This window comes from Mesoplodon bidens, assembly GCF_964165515.1.
Source record: "Mesoplodon bidens genome assembly, chromosome: 1".
NCBI lineage: Eukaryota > Metazoa > Chordata > Mammalia > Artiodactyla > Ziphiidae > Mesoplodon > Mesoplodon bidens.
This window is the reverse complement of record NC_138176.1, coordinates 27,911,114-27,934,506: the sequence shown is the minus strand read 5'-3', so window position 1 is coordinate 27,934,506 and position 23,393 is coordinate 27,911,114. Positions and strand designations below refer to the sequence as shown.

Here is a 23,393-nt window from a genome sequence, read left to right as displayed (position 1 = left end):
AGCAACTCTGGGCATTGTTCCTCCTAAAACAGTGTCCTGTCCTAAAAGCTGTCTTTCAAATAAATGTTGTATTAATTAAACTAGAAGAGAAAAAAAAGTCAGCATAATTAACATACGAAGCAACAGTATGGCCTAATTAATCACCATGAAGAGCAACTGAACAAAATACTATGCATTTTTATGGAGCAATTTAATCTGGCAAGTAATTAATCACAGAAACACTAAGCAAAACAAATGGATTTCCTTTTAAGGAAGTCACATTTATCATCTGCAATGTATCCCAAACTCTAATTTGTTATCCCAACTCAAAATTTTCCAGTAGACAGTGAATTGTCAGGTTTAGTAGAACACTGATTTCTTGTAAAAACAAACACACAAAAAAACCCAAAAAAGAACACTGAGCTTTTCAAATCAAGTTATAGTCCCTGAGCACCCAAAGAGCTGAGGGTAATGGGGCAGAGGTACATGGCAATAGGCATGGAGATCTTAACCTCAAGAGTTTTCAATTGAGGTCAGTTTAGTCAAAACCATAGATAATTGCTAAATGACTCATGAAAAGAAAATGCTTAGCATTACAAGTGACAATTATAGGTCACAGATATTACCAAAGCCCCAAAGGAAGGACCTTCAATAGCTGACAACAGAAGGAAACTGCTTTTGATCTTCAGAAGGGGGGGGCATATTAATGCAGTGAAATTTAAGTCAAAGAAATCTCCTTTACTCCTTCTCTCCTCTTGTTTTTTTTTTTTAAAAAACAATCAGGGCCTTATTTCTTTTTTTAAAAAAATTATTTATTTAATTAACTTATTTTTGGCTGCGTTGGGTCTTCTTTGGTGCACATGGGTTTTTCTCTAGTTGCAGCTACCGGGGGCTACTCTTCACGCGGTGCGTGGGCTTCCCATTGCAGTGTTTTCTCTTGTTGCGGAGCATGGGCTCTAGGCGCACGGGGTTCAGTAGTTGTGGCTCGCAGGCTCTAGAGTGCAGGCTCAGTAGCTGTGGTGCACGGGCTTAGTTGCTCCGTGGCATGTTGGGATCTTTCCGGACCAGGGCTCAAACCCATGTCCCCTGCACTGGCCAGCAGATTCTTAACTACTGCGCCACCAGGGAAGTCCCCATTTTTCTAAAATAGGAAATTAGTTCAGATTAAATGGGCAAAAGGAACAGATTTCAATTCATCGCTATCTGAATTCCATCTAGTAAATTACTGCATAAGAAAGATGAGATACAGTCAAAACCCTGGTAAGAAATCTTCCGCCCCCTTCTACTCAGAATGAGCTCCAACTACAGATGGCTACTCCTGCTGCCTTTTCAGAGGTGTCACCAAGATGAATGCAGGAGAGGAGAGACCAATGAGAACCAACTGTCTCTAGAGCTTCCTTGAGATTGAGAATTTTCATCATATGAAAATAGTGTCAAATAAGAGAGAAACTAATGTCCTTTGGTGTATAGGGTAGTGAAAATGCATTAGTGCACCCTGTGTTTGACATCCCACTCACATGTTACTGATTTTACAAGAAATTATATAGAAACCAATTAGAACAAAAAACTTCATTAAACCTCTTAGAACAGGAGCCTGCTTTGCTAGAGCATGCACAATATCTAGGCTCCAGGGAAACATGTGTAATCAAGGTAAAATTAATCAAAACCTACATAAAAAGAACAGCAAGAGACAGTTTAAGAAGAAAATCTTTCCTCCGTGTTAAAAACTCCTAAAGTCTGATCACTGAGTACATAATTCTGCTTATTATTGTCTTCTACTATAAATACTGTATTTATAATTAGGCTGGTATCACAGTAAAATTCAGACACAATTCATTTAACAATTAATCTACTGCAGCTAAAAATTCTTATCATGTCATTAATTGCCTGCTTAAAACGCTGCCTCAGTTTCAGTTTTAGATTATCACACACCTTCTTTAAGAACCCAGGGGAAATGCAACACACGGGCAAAGCTTGTTTAGGGGAGAAATAGCAGGCAGCAGTGAGTTGCACACTTTCTCTCCCTATGGACCCCAGGCTCAGAAGAGCCTTTACTGTGACCACCAAGCTTACTAATTAAAAGAGAAAACGGTAAAGAGCATCTTCTTTCTCAGTAAAGCTCTCTCACCCACCCTCACTCCAAACTGCCTTTTAAATCTTCTTTACCTGTATGTTCTCTTTAATTTCTCAATATAAGAAGTAATGCTTGCTATAATCTTTTTCCTCCCTCCCTCCTTTCCTCCCCCCACCCTTTTTTTAAAATTTCAATAGGTAAACCCCTCTGCTGGGGGAGTAGGAGGATAGAGGAAGATTTGAACCACTCCATGAAGGTTGTTGTCCCTGACTTGTCTATAAAAGGATTTATTTTTCTAGTCTGGCCCTGGCTGATCATTCCCCACCCACAGCTTTTTCTTCACAAATTTATTCTTTACAAAGAGCTTTGCGGTTGATTCGTAAGAAAAATTTTCAGTCTTCAAGGCCATTTTACGTAACAGCAGCAAGCCAAAACCCAGAAAGAGGAGAGATTATTCCCAAATCACCCCCAAATCAGTAGCAGAGTTGGGATTATATCAAAGCATCTGGACAAAAATTTGGAAAGAGTATTTATCAAATATGCCGATGATACAAAGCTACAAAGGAAAACCAATACATAGAATGACATAGTCAGGACTCAACTAGATTGATGGGTTGTAATGAATAAGATACATTTAATAAGGATAAAGAGTTTCATTTAGGTTAGTTTAAAAGAAAAAATCAACTAGAGATGTTCAGGAGATTCACCAAAACAGTAATAGTAGCTATCTCTGAATGGTGAGATTTTACTTTACTTTGTTCTTTGCTCTTTTCTGCATTGTTTTAAAATTTTCTACAATAAGCAAGTAGCATTAAAACAAACTAACCAGCACCACAAAGCAAAACAGCACTACCAACCAAACAATTACAGGATGGAGGAGAGTTAGTTTGACTGCAGGTCACCTTAAGCAGATTTGAAAGTTTTAGTGGGACCTAAGCTTGTTATGAACCAACAATGAAATTCAGCTGCTGAAAAATTAATGCAACTGGAGACTGCAAATGAAATAGGTTCATATCCTGGGTGCTAAGAGTCTCTCTACAATCTAAGCTACTAAGATCACATCTGAATCCAGTTCTAGGTGTCATCTGATCCAATAAACATTTACTGAATGCTTATTTGGTACAAGGCACACGCTAACACCACACTTTAGGAGGTAAATTGAGAAGATAAAATATATCCAAAGACAATCACAGTACCCCAGAGGTTTAGAAACCATGTCATATGAAGAAAAATTGAGGGATGTTTTGCCTACAGAAGGGCAGTAGTATACATGTTAGCCCTCTGAAGAAGTCAACATAGAAGACAGAGTAAAGGGCCTTCCCTCGTGGCTCAGTGGTTAAGAATAAGCCTGCCAATGCAGGGGACATGGGTTTGATCCCTGGTCCGCAAAGATCCCATATGCCACAGAGTAACTAAGCCCATGCACCACAACTACTGAGCCTGCACGCCATAACTACTGAGCCTGCGCTCTAGAGACCGCGAGCCACAACTACTGAGCCCACATGCCACAACTACTGAAGCCTGCGTGCCTAGAGCCCATGCTCCGCAACAAGAGAAGCCCACGCAGTGAGAAGCCTGCGCACCGCAACAAAGAGTTCCGGCTTGCTGCAACTAGAGAAAGCCCGCACGCAACAACGAAGACCCAGCACAGCCAAAAATAAATTAATTAATTTAAAAAAAGAGTAAATTTTTTGGTGTTGCATCTGAAGGTAGAAATATTAATAGGTTCAGGTTATAAAAGGGAAGATTCGATGTGAGGAAGAGATTCTCATCATTTAAAAAACCGAATAGGGACTTCCCTGGTGGTCCAGTGGGTAAGACTCCACGCTCACAGTGCAGGGGGCCCGGGTTAGATCCCTGGTCAGGGAACTAGATCCCACATGCATGCCGCAACTAAGAGTTCGCATGCTGCAACTAAGGGTCCACATGCTGCAACTAAAGATCCTGCATGCCGCAACAAAACATGCTGCAACAAAGACCCCACGTGCCGCAACTAAGACCCAGGCAGCCAAAATTAATTAATTAATTAATTACTTTTAAAACTGAATAGTCTATAGCCTAAAGTATTAAGCACTATTTCACTAAGTCTTCAAGCAAAGGCTGGATATCACCCCAACAAATGAGATTTATGCTTTGGGAAGGAGACTGGGGTAGATGGCCTCTTAAATTCTTTCAGCTTTTAAGGTTCTGTGACCCAGCACTGCTAACCTGCAAGATCAAAGTCAAATAGAAAAGAGAAAGGTATGTGACCTTAGCCATTCTGGTATAATCTGAGAATTTAGAATGATTAAGCTCCTATGGCCAAGAACACTTCTCTTTTTGTTCACAATAATCCAAAGTAACCTAAAGTTTCACCTGCTGTACAGATGCCTGTTTGGGTTTGCTGATAGGATAATATATTGCTACCCAATAGTAAGGGCTTCTTCATCCCATCAGCAGATTAACAGTCTACAGTTCAACATGGTTAGAGTACCTGAGTTATATGAACAGAGTTCCACTCTGACTTTTGGAAAAGGTAAATGAAGAAGGAAAAATAAGGAATAAGATGAACTACCCACAGTTTTAAAAGACTACTTTTTAAAGTATGTTAGATATGGGATGTAAAAGGGAAAGGAATTAGGGACCTAAACTATGCCTACTGATCCCATTTGTGGCTAGGCTTTATATAAGTTACAATTAGAAGCCAGCATTTTGTGAAGAACTAAGCCATGATTAAATATCTACATTTCCTATCAAGAATTCCTTTTTGAAAACAAGAGCAACAACCTTTTCTCAGGTGAAAACAAAATGTTTGTTTTTTTTTTTCTTTCCTTGGAATCAATAATAATTAGGGAGCAGCCCATCCCTAAAGGACCAGGGTCAGTTGTGCCGGCAAAAGCAGGCCATCTCCAGAGAGCCAGAGGATGGAGAGAGCTGTCTGGGAAAGGGCAAAAGCCCAGGAGTGATAGGCTTTGGACTGCTGTAGACTCTAGCCCCTTCCCACCCTTATGACCCCATTTTATAATGAGTCAGTTGGAAACACCTTTCTTCCTGACCTGCTAAAATAGAGCAGCAATTCTAGGTCACCTTGACTGCCCCTCTGGTTCTCAACTCCTAGTATTTAGAAAGAGTTATAAAAATAAGGAAGCAGTGACAGAAAGAGAAGAATAAAGAAATGCTCCTAAAACCACAGGCTTTTAAAGAAAGAAGCCCAAATCTATCTCACACAAACACACCACACTTCCTCTCATTCATTCTCTTTCTCTCTCTCAATGTGTTTCTTCTCAGGTTTTTGATGCCTATTTACAGAAACTGGAAATAGCATACGGTAAGTCCTGCTGATTAAAAGACTAGCAGAATGAAAAATATACATCAGATGGCTCATCTCAGATACCCATAAAAAAGTTAATGCTAGGTTTAAAATCTAAGCTAATTTACCACACCATTTTACCTATAAAATTATAGGTAGGAAATCCAATGAATAACCAATGGGACAGGTACAAACCAAAGGCCTTTGCTATGTAAATACATATTTACGAAACAGAGAATGTTGTGAGACTGTGTACCTAAAGAAAGAGGAGAGAATTTGCTCTCCTGCCACATGGGGGCCATTCACTCACACACCTGGGACCGAGGGCTAGAACATTCTAGAGCAAACTGCCAATCATACATTTCTCCTCCAGCGTTCTTAGCAATTTTATCTGCAACTGTCTGCTGAGAAGAAAGCCCTTCCAATTTACCTCAAGACCCTGTACTCTCAATGACCTTAGTCACCAGAAAGCAGCTACTCCATTATCACTGGCTCAGTCACAAAGGCAGTCCCTCAAAGCCACCTCCAAAAGGCTCAAGTAAGTACTTGGCATAATTCATTAAGAAAGAGAAAAATATCAGTGTAATTAACAAGCAAAAAAGACTGTCTAAGCATTTGCCAAAACAACGTTCAAAATAAGGTCATCAGATCTTATTTGCAAAGCAGAAATAGAGACACAGACGTAGAGAACAAATGTATGGATACCAAGGGGGAAAAGGGTGGGGAGGGAGGAACTGGGAGACAGGGATTGACACATATACATTATTGATACTATATATAAAATAGACAGCTGATGGGAACATACTGTATAGCACAGGGAACTCTACCTAATGCACTGTGGTAACCTAAATGGGAGGGAAATCCAAAAGGGAGGGGAGGGGGCTTCCCTGGTGGCGCAGTGGTTGAGAGTCCGCCTGCCGATGCAGGGGACACGGGTTCGTGCCCTGGTCCAGGAAGATCCCACATGCCGCGGAGCGGCTGGGCCCGTGAGCCATGGCTGCTGAGCCTGTGCGTCCGGAGCCTGTGCTCCGCAATGGGAGAGGCCACAACAGTGAGAGGCCCGCATACCGCAAAAAAAAAAAAAAAAAAAGGGAGGGGATATCTGTATGTGCATGGCTGATTCATTTTGTTGTTCAGTGGAGGCTAACACAACACTGTAAAGCAACCATACTCCAATAAAAATTAATTTAAAAATAAAATAGGGGCTTCCCTGGTGGCGCAGTGGTTGAGAGTCCGCCTGACGATGCAGGGGACGCGGGTTCGTGCCCCGGTCCGGGAAGATCCCACATGCCGCAGAGCGGCTGGGCCCATGAGCCATGGCCGCTGAGCCTGCGCGTGCGGAGCCTGTGCTCTGCAACGGGAGAGGCCACAGCAGTGAGAGGCCCGCGTACCGCAAAAATAAATAAATAAATAAATAAATAAAATAAAATAAAATAAAATAAACAGAGTTGGCATTAAAAAACAAAAACAAACAAACAAAAACAAAATAAGGTCATCAGATACATATAAGATCTCTCCCAACTAACTCACAATTATGAGGTTCCTCAAGCTGGCTGTCACATTCCTATGAAACACTAGCCTTTACAAAGGGTGAGGCCCCACACCTAGAAGGCCTTAACTGATACTCTCAGAGTGTGCACCTGGAACCCATCGAGGAGCTCCTTCTATTTCATATTCCAGTAGCTGGATCCAGGACAGAGGGCTGGGCTCAAAGTTGACTCCTTTTCTCCTAGGAGTCATACTCCATAGACAGTCCCTTATCTGAGCCAATAAAAACAGGCCATGATCAGCAGCTCCTACCTTGCTGGGAGAAAATTAGATGTAAAAGATATGGCACAGGACAAGAATTTCTTCCACAAACCAACACTGACTTCAGACATAAAAGAATGCACCTAAGAACTCTTTTGTGTACTCCACATCAAAGTACTGTGTCCTCTCAGAAATTATATACCTCCAAAACAACTGTTCACCAACTAGTCCTATTACTTTTGTACCTGTACTCTTAGATATAAAGCTCAACATGTAGGCAGTAAGAGCCAATAAGCTCTGATTGCTCACATTTTGAGTATAGAAAAAGAAATAGCTGTGGGCTATTAGTTCACCAAACAATACAGCAGGTTCTAGAATGCTGTGTCTAATATCTACATGTGAGAAAATCTCTCACAAAGGAAATGTATGTATCTAAACTCTAAATACAGACTTTTCCCCCACTATCACCTAGTCCTAGCTCCAGATATGAAAAAGCAGACAAAATTAGGGTCCTGTTTCTAATGCATCCTTTCTCAGGAAATATGTGAAATTCTTCCTTTCAGTGTGTTATTTTGGCAAATAAAGTTTACTGAAGTGAGTGTTGCATGTATACGTTAAGAGCTACATAAGAGTAATGTTTCTATATCTCACAAATTTATATTATAAATTTGAACAGCTTCTAATTCTGATAAGATGTATATTGGTAAGCCCTAGAGCAACCACTAAAGAAATAGTGAAAAGAATCATTAAAGAAATCAAAGTGCTATATTAGAAATGTCCACTTCATGCAAAAGAATGCAGTAAAGAAGGTACAGAGGAACAAAAAAGCCCTGAGACACACAGAAATCTAGAGAAATGGCAGACATAAGTTCAATTATATCAATAACAACATTAAATATGAATGTAATAAACAATCCGATCAAAAGGTAGAGATTATCAGACTGAATAAAGTGACAAGATCCAATGATATGCCATCTACTAGAGAACCATTTTAAATTCAAAGATACAAATAGATTGAAAGTAAAAAAAATGAAAAAATAAAGATTTGTCATGAAAGAAATAAAAGCAGAGACAATTCAACAATAAAAATTGGAGACTTCAATACCCATTCTTTAATAATGGATAGAACAACTAGGCAGAAGATTAACATGGAAGTAGGAGACTTGAACAACACTATAAATCAATTAGATCTAGCATAGAACAGTACCCTCAACCACAGCAGAATATATGTTTTCCTCAAGTACATATGAAACATTCTCCAGGATATATCATATGCTACACCATAAAACAAACCTTAATAAATTTAAAATGACAGAAATTATACAACGTATGTTCTCCGACCAAATTTCTTTCTATTGTTGATTTCTAATTTCATTCTATTGTGGTCAGAGAATATACCTTGTATTATTTCTTTTTTTTTTTTTTTTTTGCGGTACGCGGGCCTCTCACTGCTGCGGCCTCTCCCGCTGCGGAGCACAGGCTCCGGACGCGCAGGCCCAGCGGCCATGGCCCACAGGCCCAGCCGCCCTGCGGCATGTGGGATCCTCCCGGACCGGGGCACGAACCCGCGTCCCCCGCATCGGCAGGCGGACTCCCAACCACTGCGCCACCAGGGAAGTCCACCTTGTATTATTTCTATCATTTAAAACTTATTGAGGTTTGTTTTATGGGAGAGCAAACTAAGCCTAATGCAAGCAGAAGGAAGAAAATTTTAAAAAACAAGAGTGGAAATAATGAAATAGAAAAAAGAAAAACAAAAAAGAAAAATCAATGAAACCAAAAGGTGATTCTTTGAAAAGATCAACAAAATTGACAAATTTTTAGCTAGACTAACAAAGAAAAGAGTAAATTCATATTACTAGAATTAGATATAAAGGAGAGAACATTACTACTGACCCTACAGAATAAAAAAAGTAACATTATGAACAACTGTATGCCAATAAACTAGACAACTTAGACAAAATGGACAAATTCCTAGGAAGACACAAATTAACAAAACTGACTCAAGAAGAAACAGACAATCTGAACAGATCTATAAGAAACAAAGAGAATGAACTACAATCTCAAAAAAACTACCTGTGAAAAAAAGCCCAGGCCCTGGTGGCTTCACTGATTAACTGTACCAAAGATTTAAAGAAGAATTAATACTGATCTTTCACAAAGTCTTCCAAAAAACAAAAGAGAAGGGACCACTTCCCCAACTCATTCTATGAGGCCAGCATTACCCTGATATCAAAACCAAAGACATCACCCGATAACTGGCAGTTGAGTGAGTGGGTGCATAGGGATCGCTGGGCAGCGGGGACTCGTTGCCAGACCTGATCCTCCTGGTGTGCATTTCTCCACTCCGGGCCACAGACCACGGATCACGGACCAGGGACCCAGCAACACTTTTTTCTGAACATCCCTGGATGAGATAAGACTGCTGGGGAGGGGACAGATTCCTCCCTCCCCAGTGCACCTCCTGGCCCACGTGGGGACGGTTCAGGACACCGGAATTAGCTTCCAAGGTTCCAAGGTTCACCGCAGGCTGGCCTCAGCCAGAGCGAGCATGCTGAGAAATTTTCACCATCATCTTCGGTTAATATCACAACCTTTGTGCATGGATGAATGAAGTTTCCTTCCCCCGCCCCCCCCAAAAAAACCCCAAAGACATCACAAGATAACTACAGAGAAATATCTCTTATGAATATGAACACAAAAATTCTTCAGCAAAATATTAGCAATCTGAATCTAGCAACATATAAAAAGAATTATAAACCATAACTAAGTGAGATTTATCCTAGGAATGCAAGATTGGTTGGTTTAACACCTGAAAATCAATTAATGTAATATAACCATATCAACAGAATAAGCGAAAACCACATGATCGTGTCAATAGATGCAGAAAAGGTAGTTGACAAAAACCAACACCCTTTAATGTTAAAAAAAAAAAGCAAGAAACCAGAAATAGAAGGAAACTTCCTTAGCCTAATAAAGAGCATCTACCAAAAAAACAAACCACAGCTAACTGTTTTTAATAAAGTATTAGAAAGAAAAAGTTAAAACACCTATAATCTCTCTAACCAGAGATAACAACACATTGGTTAGTTTCCTTTCATATTCTCTTTTTTTTTTTTTTTTCCATTTTCATGGCTTTTGGGATCTTAGTTCCCCGACCAGGGATTGAACCGGTGCCCCCTGCAGTGGAAGCTCAGAGTCTTAACCAATGGACCACCAGGGAAATCCCCTCATATTCATTTTGAGGACATTCTCTTTCACTACAGTGATAACAAGATGGCAGACTGCTCACCTGAAAATAATAAAGCCAAAGTTTCATGATCAAACATCTCAAAGGGCTAGAAGTGATGGAAAACATAAACTCTCCATTCAAACTATTTTCCCATCAATGATGCCAAGACGCAGACTAACAGCCTAACTTTCAGTGTTCCCCTAATGTCAGCCTGTAATCATATCATTTTGATCTCTGGTCCCTTTTAAGTCCACATGAGGTGGGGCCAAGGGAACTGAGCAAAGTTGAATATGTTAGGTACTCGCTTGTCTAGAATGAGGTCCTGTGCAGATCATCAGAACCAAGGCTGATAAGACCCCCAGCTATGCACATTCAGGATGGCAATTTTTTTTAAAAGATAATAATAATGAACATTTACATAGCACTGACTATGTGCCAGGCACTATTCTAAGTGCTTTTCATATATTGTCACTTAATCATCTCAACAATGACACAGGTTCCATTATTATCCTCACTTTACAGATGAGGAAGCTCAAGCAAAAAGTAGTTAAATAACTTATTCAAAGTAAGCAGTAGAGCTCAGACTTAAACTCAGACAACCTAACTCTAGAATCCCTGCTCTTAAACAAGCAGAAGAATAAGCAAACCTAAATACCAAAAGGAATGAAGACATGCAGAAAAAAACGTGGAGTCTCCATTTCTATACCTTATCAGTTAAGTTCCAAATTCAGTCTGATTCAAATTAAGAAATCAGAGTCGTGGTTATCTCAAAAAGAACAAAGTGGGTGCTGGGAAAACTGGACATCCATATGCAAAAAAAATGAAGTTGGACTCTTAACATACACCATGTAAAAAACTTCACTCAAAATGGATCAAAGACCTATGTAAAAGCTAAAACTATAAAACTCTTCAAGAAACATAGGGGAAAAGCTTCATGACTTGCATTGGCAATGATTTCTTGGATATGACAACAAAAGCACAGACAGCAAAAGAAAAAATAGGTAAGCTGGACTTCATCAAAATTAAAAACTTTTGTGCATCAAAGGACACTATCAATAGAATGAAAAGGCAACCCATGGAAAGGGAGAAAATATTTGCAAACCATATATCTGATAAGAGATTGATATCCAGAATACATAAAGAATTTCTAAAACTCAACAACAACACAACCCAATTTAAAAATCCTCAAAGGACTTGAATAGACACTTCTCCAAGGAAGATACCAAATGGCCAATAAGCACATGAAAAGATACTCAAAACCACTTGTTATCAGGGGAATGAAAATCAAAAATCACAATGAGATATACTTCACACCCACAGGGACGGTTATGATTGAGAAGAAATAGAAAATAACAAATGCTGGCGAGGCTATGGAGAAATTCGAACCTTTGTGTATCACTGATGGGAATGTAAAATGGTGTGGCTGCTGTGGAAAAAGGTATAATGATTCCTCAAAATACGAAAAATAGAATTACTGTATGATCCAGCAACCCTACTTCTGAGTATATACCCTAAAGAAGTGAAAGCAGGTTCTCAAATATTTCTACACCCATGTTCACAGCAGCATTATTCATAGTAGTCAAAAGGTGGAGGATGCAAGTGTCCATCAATGGATAAATGGATAAAGAAAATGTAGTACATATATATGATGGAAGACTGAATTTGGTCTTTAAAAAAAGGAAGGAAGTTCTGATAGATGCCATGACATGGAAGAACCTTGCGCATGTTAGGCCAAGTAAAAAAGCCAGTCACAAAAGGACAAATAGTGTATAATTCCTCTCATATGAAGTTCCTAGAGTAGACAGAGAAAGTAGAATGGTGATTTCCAGGGGTTGGGAAGAGAAGGGAATGAGGAATTATTGTTTAATGAGTACAGAGTTTCAGTTGGGGAAGATAAAGAAGTTCTGGAGATGGCTGGTGGTGATGATGGTGGCTGCACAACAATGTGAATGTACTTAATGCCACAGAACTGTAGACTTTAAAAATGGTTAAAATGGTAAATTTTATGTTACATATATTTTCCCACAATATTTTTTTAAAAAGCAAAATGGAGAGAGACCCCAAGGGAATTTCAGGTTGAGGTAAGGAGGGGTTTTATATGCTAAAGTCACAGCAGCCCCAACAAAAAAAATCTTAATATTTCATTATAAATATCTGAATCTCCTAAACCAAGACTTCTTTACTGCACTGCAGTTCACCAAGCTTAGATACAACCTAATGCAAAACCTCACTTTGCAGCATAAACCAAGTTAGGGTGAGAGATGATTAACCACATGGGATTCAGTGTTTGATTTTTCATTTCTAGCTGTAGTCTTAAGAGATTAGGGAACAGCAACTATTAGAATAATATGTAATGTTCCCAGGCATTGGGGAAATGATATTATAGCAGCCTCATTTTGGTGCTTTGTTTTAATCTGCATAATGCTTTTCATTCTCTGTAATGGGAGATCTGCAGGGTCTGATTAACAGAAGAAAGGTCATTACTGATAAACTCTGACCCCGGGGATAATCTGAGCCTGCCTGCCACTTTAGAGCAGAAAACTGAACTAGAAGATTATGTTCATGTACTCCTTGCTACTCAAGAGCCATCTGCCCAATGCCTCTGCTTCTATCATTAGTCACTTTAGTCCATATTTACTTTTCACTAGACTAAGTTGCATCTTTCAGCTGAAATGCTTGGCATCAAACTGCTCCCCCTCTCAACTCGTCAGTATCCATTCTGATAAGAGAGCTGTGACTAAGAGGCAAATTTTGTAGCCCAAACAGGTGCATGGGCAAAGGGATTTGGGGAGATTTTGCCTGGCTGAGACCTTCTATTCCCTTCCCAACTCTAACTCTGTGGCCATCAACAGTGGCCTTGAATACTGCCTGAGGGTGTTCCGTACCCCCCACCCCATGACAGTCAGAATTCTATACACAGCCCACTCCAAAGGGTGTTATTCTCAATGAACCCCCGTATCCAGAGGGTGCTGAGAGATTTTCTTGTCCTTAGAGTCCCCAGCAGAGTGTACATTTGAAGCATTCCTTTTTTTTTTTTTTTTTGAAGGAGTATTTTTTAGGATGAAGGAAAATAGCTACATAAGCACTTAAGCAGGAGGGAGGAGCACACCTCAGCATCGGAACAAAAAGACCAGTGGAGCAAACAGGGGGACAAGAGGCAATCTCACTAGGGAACAATTAAGAGACTTACAAAGAAATGCACTAAATTCTCATTCCAAACCCCAGGCTTGTCACTAACCCCAGCAGTATCTAAAAAGTCATTCTCAAAGACAAACTAAACTTTAGCTTAATGCATTCCAAATAAAAGGAAAAATTAATATGTTAACCATAGAGTAATATCATAGATCAAACTTTATCCACCTTAAGAAAATTACAGATCAGGAGAAAAACCTATTTGCAGTCATTCAGCCACTGTTTCTGTGAGCAACAAGAGAACAGGATTGTGATCTTGGTGCTAATAAAATGCTCATTAAGTGAAAAGCAATAAGATGCTAACGTGAAGAGATTCATTAAGGGCTTCAAATTACTTACCTTGAAAGTTCTTTGGTTAGATGAAGGTCAGATTTTAGTCTAACATTTTTCTTTTTCTCTTTTGACTAATTAGGTTAATAGTCAGCAGACATCTTCCCTAAAGTACAGGACCTCACTAGGGTAGCCTGCTAAGTGGTGACAGGAAATATTTAGCATAGAAGTCTCCAAGCAAAACTTCTAAATGTTTTCCTTCCAGCCCTGCACATAGCCCCTCAGGGTATTTTTCCTTTGGGGATCAGTAGATATGTGAAGGCAGCTGAAGTAACAATTAAACCAAGTGGAATTTTAAAGGGGGAGCAATACTATTTTATTTTTCTTGTGGCAAAGCAATGGAACAACGCTCTGATGGGGAGGAACAAACATAGGGCCCTGTATGTTAATGACATCAGGTGTTCCAATAAAAATAGCAGTTTCTAAGCAGCTGCATTTTAAGAATCTCTGAAGGATCAAACAGGAAGAGAGAGACAAATTGTTTAAACACAAATAACTTTGACAGTTAAAGAACTAGCATGACTAAGCCACGAAAGACAAGTAAAAAGCAAACAGACTGACACTTGAGCAAATTTAGGCCTCCAAGCAAGTAGAAGTACTTTTAATTTTCACTGTCACAATCTAAACTCCAAAAAAAAGAAAGATCTGCAGCCTTTCTGCTGCTTTTCACTGTTGGTGAGATACTGTTAGGGTTGCCATTGCATGCACTGCGTTCCAGAAGATCCCAAAGACATAACTTGTAGCTGTCATCAACTGGCAAACCAGTCTCGGAGGCCCTCCCAGCTGTTAGGTATCTGAAAATTTCACATGCAACCCAATCCCTTGCCGTGATTATCAAAGAACATACATACCACAGGAGAGGTGGCTAAGAGTTTGTTCACTCTGCCTTAGAAATCCTTTCCAGGGGGTTTCCCTGGTGGTCCAGTGGTTAAGATTCTGCACTTCCACTGAAGGGGTTTGATCCCTGGTTGGGGAAGTTCCGCATGCTGTGAAGTGCAGGCAAATTTAAAAGGAAGGAAGGAAGGATGGGAGGGAGGGAGGGAGTTAGGAAGGAAGGGAGAAAGAGAGAGAGAGAAAGAAAGAAGGAAGGAAGGAAGAAAAAGAAAGAAAAGAAAAGAAAAGAAAATCCTTTCCAGGTGTAGGATCAACAAAAGAAAGAAAGAAATCCTTTCCAGGTGTGGGATCAATACAACCTTTACAAACAACATAAGTAAATGTTGCATACCATCACCACTTTACTACTAAGCCTTTATACACTCTGTCGTTGATAATCAATTTGGTGGCCAGAAGTTAAATATCCCATAGTATCCCTGGGAGACCCACAGGTCCAATTTTCAGAAGTTAAATATCCCATAGTATCCCTGGGAGACCCACAGGTCCAATTTTCAGAAGTTAAATATCCCATAGTATCCCTGGGAGACCCACAGGTCCAATTTTCCGACAGTCTCTTGTTTTCTAAACCACCCAAAGTTAACAGTGTCATGGATGTACAACACAAGACTCTTAAGAAGCAAAGCTAAGGAGCATAAGGCAGCACTCATTACCATTGGCTCAGTGGAATGCTGACTTCTTAGTCATACCACTTATTTGCCCTCAGCTAAGAGAATACTAACTCGGAGAAAAGAACACTCCTTGGAGCACCCTTATTCAAAGCAACACAGCCTACCTACAAAGAAAAGCAAAACATCTTTTACAGGTAACATCTTAACATTTACAGAAGGGATAAATGAAGACATACTTAGGAAACATTCTAAGGAAGGCTCAGAATGCTAAACCAGAAAAATGGTATGGCAATTCCTCAAAATATTAAACGTAAGATTACCATACAATCTATCAATTCCACTTCTGCGTATATTCGCAGAAGAAGTGAAAGCAGGAACTGAACAGATATTTGTTCACCCATGTACAAATAACCAAAACCACAACAACCAAAAGGTGGAAGCAATCCACTTGGGGTTTCATCAGTGATGTATGGATAAACAAAATGTGGCATATACACAAAATGGAATATCAGGGCTTCCCTGGTGGTGCAGTGGTTAAGAATCCGCCTGCCAATACAGGAGACACAGGTTCGAGCCCTGGTCCGGGAAGATCCCACATGCCGCAGAGCAAATAAGCCCGTGAGCCACAACTACTGAGCCTGCGCTCTAGAGCCCACAAGCCACAACTATTGAGCCCGTGTGCCACAACTACTGAAGCCAGCATGCCTAGAGCCTGTGCTCCGCAACAAGAGAAGCCACCACAGTGAGAAGCCCGTGCACTGCAACAGAGTAGCCCCCACTCGCCGCAACTAGAGAAAGCCCATGCACAGCAACAAAGACCCAATGAAGCCATAAATGAATGAATGAATGAATGAATGAATAAATAAACAGGAATATTACTCAGCCTAAAAAGGAAGGAAATTCTGACACATGCTACAACAGGGATGAACCGTACAGACATTACACTAAATGAAATGACCAGTATTTTATAGTTTACTAAATACTTTAACATACGTTACATTATATGTAATTCTCACAACCACTTCCCTGTAAAACAATTGATATCATCATGACCTCCATTTTATAGATAGTGGAAAGAGGTCCAGAGATGCTGAATAACTTGCTCGAGATCACGTATTAAGTGGTAGAGACAAAAATTAAAAACCCAGTTTCTCTAACTCAAATTTCCATGCCCATGCCCCTTTCAATACATCATACTGAGTTTTCTGTTTACCTCCATAGTATCCTTTGATGTAACACTATAGAAGGAGGTGTTACTATATAAAAGAAAGAGCCCTGGACTTGTGAATTAGAAGACCTATGATTAATTCTCAGCTTTGCCACACAACAATTGTGGGATTTCTGCAATTCAAATATCCTTAAGGCTCAGTTTCCTCATTGGTAAAAAGTATATTTTTTTAAAGTTTATAATGCATGCTATAGAGTTTGACGACTGAAGAAGACAGCGGTTTAAGAAAGAGCAGCAACAAGTTTAGCACTTATTAAGTGAAAATAAATGTTAAAAAGGAAAAAAGTAAACTTTTGCAGGCTCAGCATCACCAGTATTTCCCCCTGATCTGGCTTTAGGGTGATAAGTGATATTCTAACACATCTTTCCAGTAATATCTTGAAAAAACTGACTGGATCTTTGATACTTTTTACATATACTCCAAGTCTAATTCATTAGCAACAGTGAGGATGATATAATTACTCTCTGCAGCAAGTTCATCAAAGAAGTTTGAGGAATGAAAATGGAGGTATAGGTAGGCCTGATAGAGACCTACAAAGAGAAGGAAGAGGTCATGGTTATCTGCTCAAAGCTCAGGCCAGTCGTTTCTGGGCTATTCAGAAAAAGGACAGGCCAATAGCTTAAATCAGCTGTTTGATGGCCCTTGGGAAGAATGACAGCAGCCAAGCCAGAAGCCACTGAAACGAAAAGCAACAAAGTAGGAGATAAAGCAAGCATACAGGATTGTGATCAAGGAAACAGGCCCCAGGTGAAAAGGAACTGCCTGGAAAGCCTAAATAAGTACATGAATAAATAAACACAACATAAATTATACCCATATGCACTTCATACTGTAGCCCAGAATCTGGCGTTTCTTTCAAACACTCACATTTGTCATACTGCCCTTGGGTCACAAAGGGATATTTGGGAGAAAGCAGTTTGTAATTCCTGAAACCTACAGAAAATCACATTTGTCATAAGGCCTTACTACAGTATCTGGCTTATTTGCTCGATGCAGTTATGTATTTAGTTGTGAGATTTATAAAACCGTGTTTACTACAAAATGTCTTGGGTCAGGTAAGGCAGATCAACCTTCAATACCTTCAATACAATCTTGTTAGCACATCTCACCCCCATGCTCCCTCATCCCAGCCCTCCCAACACACACATTTCACACTTTTTCTTTTGTTCCCAGATTTGCCAAACACTAGTACATCACTGCAGGGACAGGACATTTTACCTTAAAAAAAAAAAAAGGGCAAGAAAAGAAAGATATAGAAACAAACACAATCCCAGCTCTGTCACAAGTTAGAATCTATACCAAGTTGTAAATGTGCATTACTATTACTGGAAATGTCTGGCAAGGCTTACATCTGGAGCTAAATCAAGTTTCCCCATCTGTTGGGTTTGCCTCTTCTACTCAATGTTAATTTTTCAATTGTTTGCAAGAGCAATATAATAACTGTTGAGAAAATGAAAAATGATAGGCACAAAGGGAGCAAGGCATGTAAGAAAAGTCAGCCTTAGGTTTCATAATACTGAAGGCAAATTCTCTCCATTTACAAACAGCTCACTCCTGTGAGTGTGTGCTACTTCCTCAAAACCCTAAACCAACTCCATGTCTGACTCAATTTTATCCAATACATACAGCACTCTATAATTGCCTTGCTGTTTCATAAGAAACCTAAAATGACTTAGCCCCATGAGCTCCATTTGGCTCTGTTTACCACAAATAGAAATAGCCATGTAAAGCAAAACGTCAAAGTTCCAGATACCCATGAGTCATTCATTCAACTCTTGGAGAATGACAGAAAAAATTGCCACAGAACAGCTTTCAGATGACCTATACACAGAAAACACTTTGGCAACAAAGATGCTGAAAAGGGCTTGCAACCATATCTTGGTAAGAAAATTCAGAGAAGAGCAAACACTGTGAGCTATTTCAATATGACAAAATGAAAGTCACATGCATTCCTGCTTTTCTTGATCAAATATGACAATTTCTTCCACTCCTACAGACATCAGGGCTTAAAATAGTGGTGCTGTTCAACACACTCCACTTAGAAAGGTACAATAAACCTCAGGATGAGACAAGGAACTCTGAAAGAGATAAATCCTCATTCCTCACCTGATATTAACCAACGCGTGGGTCACCTTGCTAGCTGCTTCTTTCCACTGGCCTGCATTGGTAGAAAGCCTCAGGACTGTAAAAAAGGAAAGAACAAAGATGTGTCAGACCCCTGGTATAAAACACAAATATGAGGAATGAAGACACATCGCAGAATATCACTATTAGAATAACCAAACGGAGCCTGGGCCAATCTTCTATTTAAGACATCTTCATCTAGGGAAAAAACGTTAAGGGCTTATTCTCAACTATCTTTACCGCAAACTTTTTCCTCTTTTTCTCACTTTCTATCAAAATATTCTACCCCTCCTCTGCCCTGGGTTCCCCTCTCTCAACTCCCTGCTAGTTTTTGCATTCATTTAAAATCTACACTGGGGTGGTGATGGGTCACCTGATTGCCACATTTATCATTTCCCTAATGGCTGGGGCTGATTTAGTGGAACTGGCCAGCTGAGTAAGTGCCCCCTCCTGCTCCACATACAGTATGTCTTTCTCCTGAAGGTCTAAACTGGGTCAAACAGGACAAATAACCTTGCAAGACAGAAGATGGTCATATTTCAATCAAGGAGTAACCTGTTTTAGCTCCTCTGACTTAACTGCGTGACCTGCAACATGAATCAACAGGAATATTCTTCCCTTCTCTGACCAAAGTCTCTTTTCCACCCTTACTCACAGGAGAAGGAATGATGGAAATACAGATCATCATATCCTCTATCAGCTATGAGCTTCATGGTCACACATTACAGTACCTACACTATTTTAGAAAAGACACAAACCAGCACAAGTGCTCCTTGAAAGAGCAAGCATATGGTGGGCACTCCAAGCATATGTTTTTAACGAGTGAATAACTAATATGAGCTAAACATGTAGCGAGTTTACTATGTGCCAGAAATTGGACAAAGGTTATATGCAATACAGCATACATATGAGACTCAGAGGAGACAAATAATTAATTGATCAAGTTCATTCACAGAGTTGTAGGTAATGGAGCTAGAATTTAAACCTAGAGAGAATGGTTCTACAGCCTGTACTTACATAGTGAATGGTTAAGAGTGTGGACTCTGAAGCCAACTGTCGGAGTCCCAGTCCAGCCCCTATCACTTACTAGAGAATAATACCAATACTTACATGAAAGGATAATCATGAAAATCAAATAAGTTACATATAAAGCCTTAGATCAGTGCATGGCACATAGTAAATGTTATATAAGTATTAGCTATTATGAATTTAAATAGACTGGTCTCCCAAACAAATAAAAGAATGTACCTGAGACTTTCTCAAAGGTTGGAAGTCACAGCCTAAGTAACATTAAGGAATGTGTAATCAATCTGCATAGGAACTTTACACCTGAGTACCATCACTACCTACTCCTGACCAGTATCCCTCTAGCAAGAGGAGTAGTAGCAGCAGCTCTACTAGAGGGAGGGCCTATAACTGTAATAGGGAAAGAAAGTTCATCTGGCTGCTCTGCATCTATTCTAGCAATACTTCATTTTTATAAATTCATGCAATTTTATGAAAGAGAAGATGGAAGCCTTAATAAAACATTATCAGAGAGCTGCTTTTCTAATTTACAAGATTTAGTGAAGGGGAACTTGGTATAGTTTCAAGTTAGAACTCCACAGTCTGAACTCAGGTTTCACCTAGTGTTTGTGCAAATTTATTCACGTAATGAACAAAATTGTTTCAAGCAGGTCAGATGTATTTTTTTCAACTCAATTGCAAAAACTGTTTAGATACATCTGTTTTTCACTAGACTCTCCACTAAATCATAAATTCTCTGATGGTGAGGACCTAACACTTATGGCATTGAGCTGAATTTTACTCTCCTTACCTCAGAGAGGTATTTAACTCTGTCCATGTATTATTTCTGTTAATATCCTGTCACTTCTGTTCTTAGTGAACAAGCACCCAGATAACCTCATCACTGCATTTCCCTTGGAAATGCCATAGGCTTTTACATTCTTTTCTAAGTTACCAAATTTAAACACAAAATTATCTCAAAATGCCCTAAATGCCTCAAGCTAAGGTTATCATTTATGTAGTAAATTATGGTACACAAAAATAGCATACTATGTGGCCATTAAAGAAAGAGAGTTAAGTAATAGCAAAAACTGGAAACCATAATTTCCATGAAAAGAAGGAATGGTTAAATAAACTACATCCATAATATGCAAAAAAAAGAGAGAGAGAAAGAGACCTAAGAAAACTACAAAAAAAATAGGAAAATGTTCTGACGGTTTAAAAAAACACAAAATAGGAAAACATAATTACAACTATGTAAAACTATGCATACAAGTAGACTAATATACAACTATGAAAACAGTGGTCATACTAGAAAGGAGAGATTGTAAAAATTTTTTTTACCTTGCTTTTTCTTTTCTAATTATCTTTTTTTTTTAATGAAAAAAACAGCTCAAAATATGGTATCATTTATGGTTCAGGGCAGCTTGTGTTGAGGTCCCTCCTATTCAGTGGATATCACTGCAATAAATTAACGCCATAGGAATATTAAATGTGTGCCTTTATCAAAAAAGTCTCAGTGAGCCTTCCTCTTCTAGCCATGATGGAGTATCAAGATATAATTAACCTCCCTACCTCAAACAATAGATAACTGAACAAAATATATGAAACAAGAGTTTTCAGTCACTGGACAACAGGTATATAGAACTGTGATCCCTGAAGAAGGAAAACAAACAAGGTGAACCCTATGATTACCCCAGCTTACTATGTGACAAAGTTTCTAGCCTACAGGGCAGGGAGGAGGAACTTGAACAGAATCCAGAAGTCTGCCAAGCCAAAGACATAGAGATGGGCAACTGGACAGGCCAAAGCACCTAGAATTTGTGGGGTAGAGTACTGTAGAGGAGGGATTTTGACAGGGAACTATGGAAGTTTGTAGAAGGGTCCTCTTACGTCTTTTGCTGAGCACCAATCTTCACACAGGGAAAAAGGAAACTACTCAAAGCTGGCGGTGAAGAACCACTGGAAAAAAGAAGAAATTGTGGCGCTCATGGAAGGCTCCACAAATAAAATAATTTGCGTTTCTACCAGCAGGAGTGGAAAAACCTACTAATACATGGGTTATCAGGTAGAATCTGCAGATGGGTACTGCATTAGTAATGGGGCCGAATTAGCCCATAATAAAAGTTGCTCTCAACCTGCCCTAACAACCCTTAAAAGTAAACCCTAAAAGGACGAAACTGATTCCACACAACGTAACTGCATTCCAGAACAAAGTCCAACATTATATAAAAAAACATAAGAAAATCAAGCACTTACAACATTAATATTACAATGTTATAAATCCAATTTAAAAATTACCAGCATTCAGAGAAGCAGAAAAAAATATGACCCATAAGCAGGAGGAAAATCAGTCAATAGAAACAGATCTAGACATGAAGAGAGATGATGGAGTTAGCAGAAAAGGACATTAAAACAGCTATTGTAAATATGCTCCATATGCTCAGGAAGATTGAGGAAAATATAAACATGATGAGGAAAGAAATGAACATATTAAAGAAAGAAGTCTAAGTAGAACTTCTAGGGAAGAAAATGCCTTATGAAACAAAAAATACACTAGGATGAAATGAATTGAGATTAATGAGATTAACAGCACATTAGAAAAAATACAGAAGAAAAGATCAGTGAATTTGAAGACTGAGGAATAGAAACTATCTAAAATGAAAGACAGGGACTTCCCTGGTGGCACAGTGGTTAAGAATACACCTGCTGGGCTTCCCTGGTGGCGCAGTGGTTGACAGTCCGCCTGCTGATGCAGGGGATATGGGTTTGTGCCCCGGTCTGGGAAGATCCCACATGCCGCGGAGCAGCGGGGCCCGTGAGCCATGGCCGCTGGGCCTGCACGTCCGGAGCCCGTGCTCCGCAACAGGAGAGGCCACAACAGTGAGAGGACACAGGTTCAAGCCCTGGTCCAGGAAGATCCCACATGCTGCAGAGCAACTAAGCCCGTGAGCCACAACTACTGAGCCCGTGTGCCACAACTACTGAAGCCCATGCACCTAGAGCCCGTGTTCTGCAACAAGAGAAGACACTGCAATGAGAAGCCCGCGCACCACAACAAAGAGTAGCCCCCGCTCACTGCAACTAGAGAAAGCCCGTGCGAAGACCCAACAAAGACCCAGTGCAGCCAAAAATAAATAGTATAAATAAATAAAATAAAATGAAAGAGAGAGAAAAGACCAAAAAAAAAAAAATGGAAAGAAAGGAAAAAATACCCACAGAGCTTTAGTGACTTATGGGACACTGTCAAGAGGTCTAACATATATATAATTAAAGTTCCAAAACAAGAAAAGAGGAGAGGGGACAGAAAAATATTTGAAGAAATTAACAGCCAAAACTTTTCCACATTTGATGAAAACTAGAAATCCACAGATCCAAGAAGCTCACGAGACTCCAGGAAAAATAAAGAAAACCACGTTAAGGCACATGATAAACTACTGAAAATCAGCAATAAAGAGAAAATGTTAAAAGCATGCAGAGAAAAAATATATATACAGAGAAATGAAGCTAAGAATGACAGTAGACTTCTCATCAGGAGTTATGCAAGCCAGAAAACAACAAAATGACATTTTTTTAAGTATTGAAAGAAAAATTCTATATTCAGCAAAAATGTCTTTAAAAACTGAAAGTGAGACTACACTTCCAGTGTGGCAGAGTAAGCCTACTTCAGCCTCTCTCTCCTGCTGAT

The 23,393-nt window shown here is 39.5% G+C and overlaps 1 protein-coding gene across 5 annotated transcripts in view; it reads right to left on the bottom strand.

The window, feature by feature from the left end:
- The window catches only part of ARMH3 (armadillo like helical domain containing 3), a 180,545-nt gene that overhangs the window by 63,594 nt on the left and 93,558 nt on the right, over positions 1-23,393 (bottom strand). For all 5 annotated transcript variants that reach the window (XM_081228629.1, XM_081228626.1, XM_081228627.1 and 2 more), the window contains exon 23: positions 18,683-18,758. In XM_081228629.1, the coding sequence (XP_081084755.1) occupies positions 18,683-18,758 (76 nt within the window). The remainder of the gene's footprint in view (positions 1-18,682; positions 18,759-23,393) is intronic.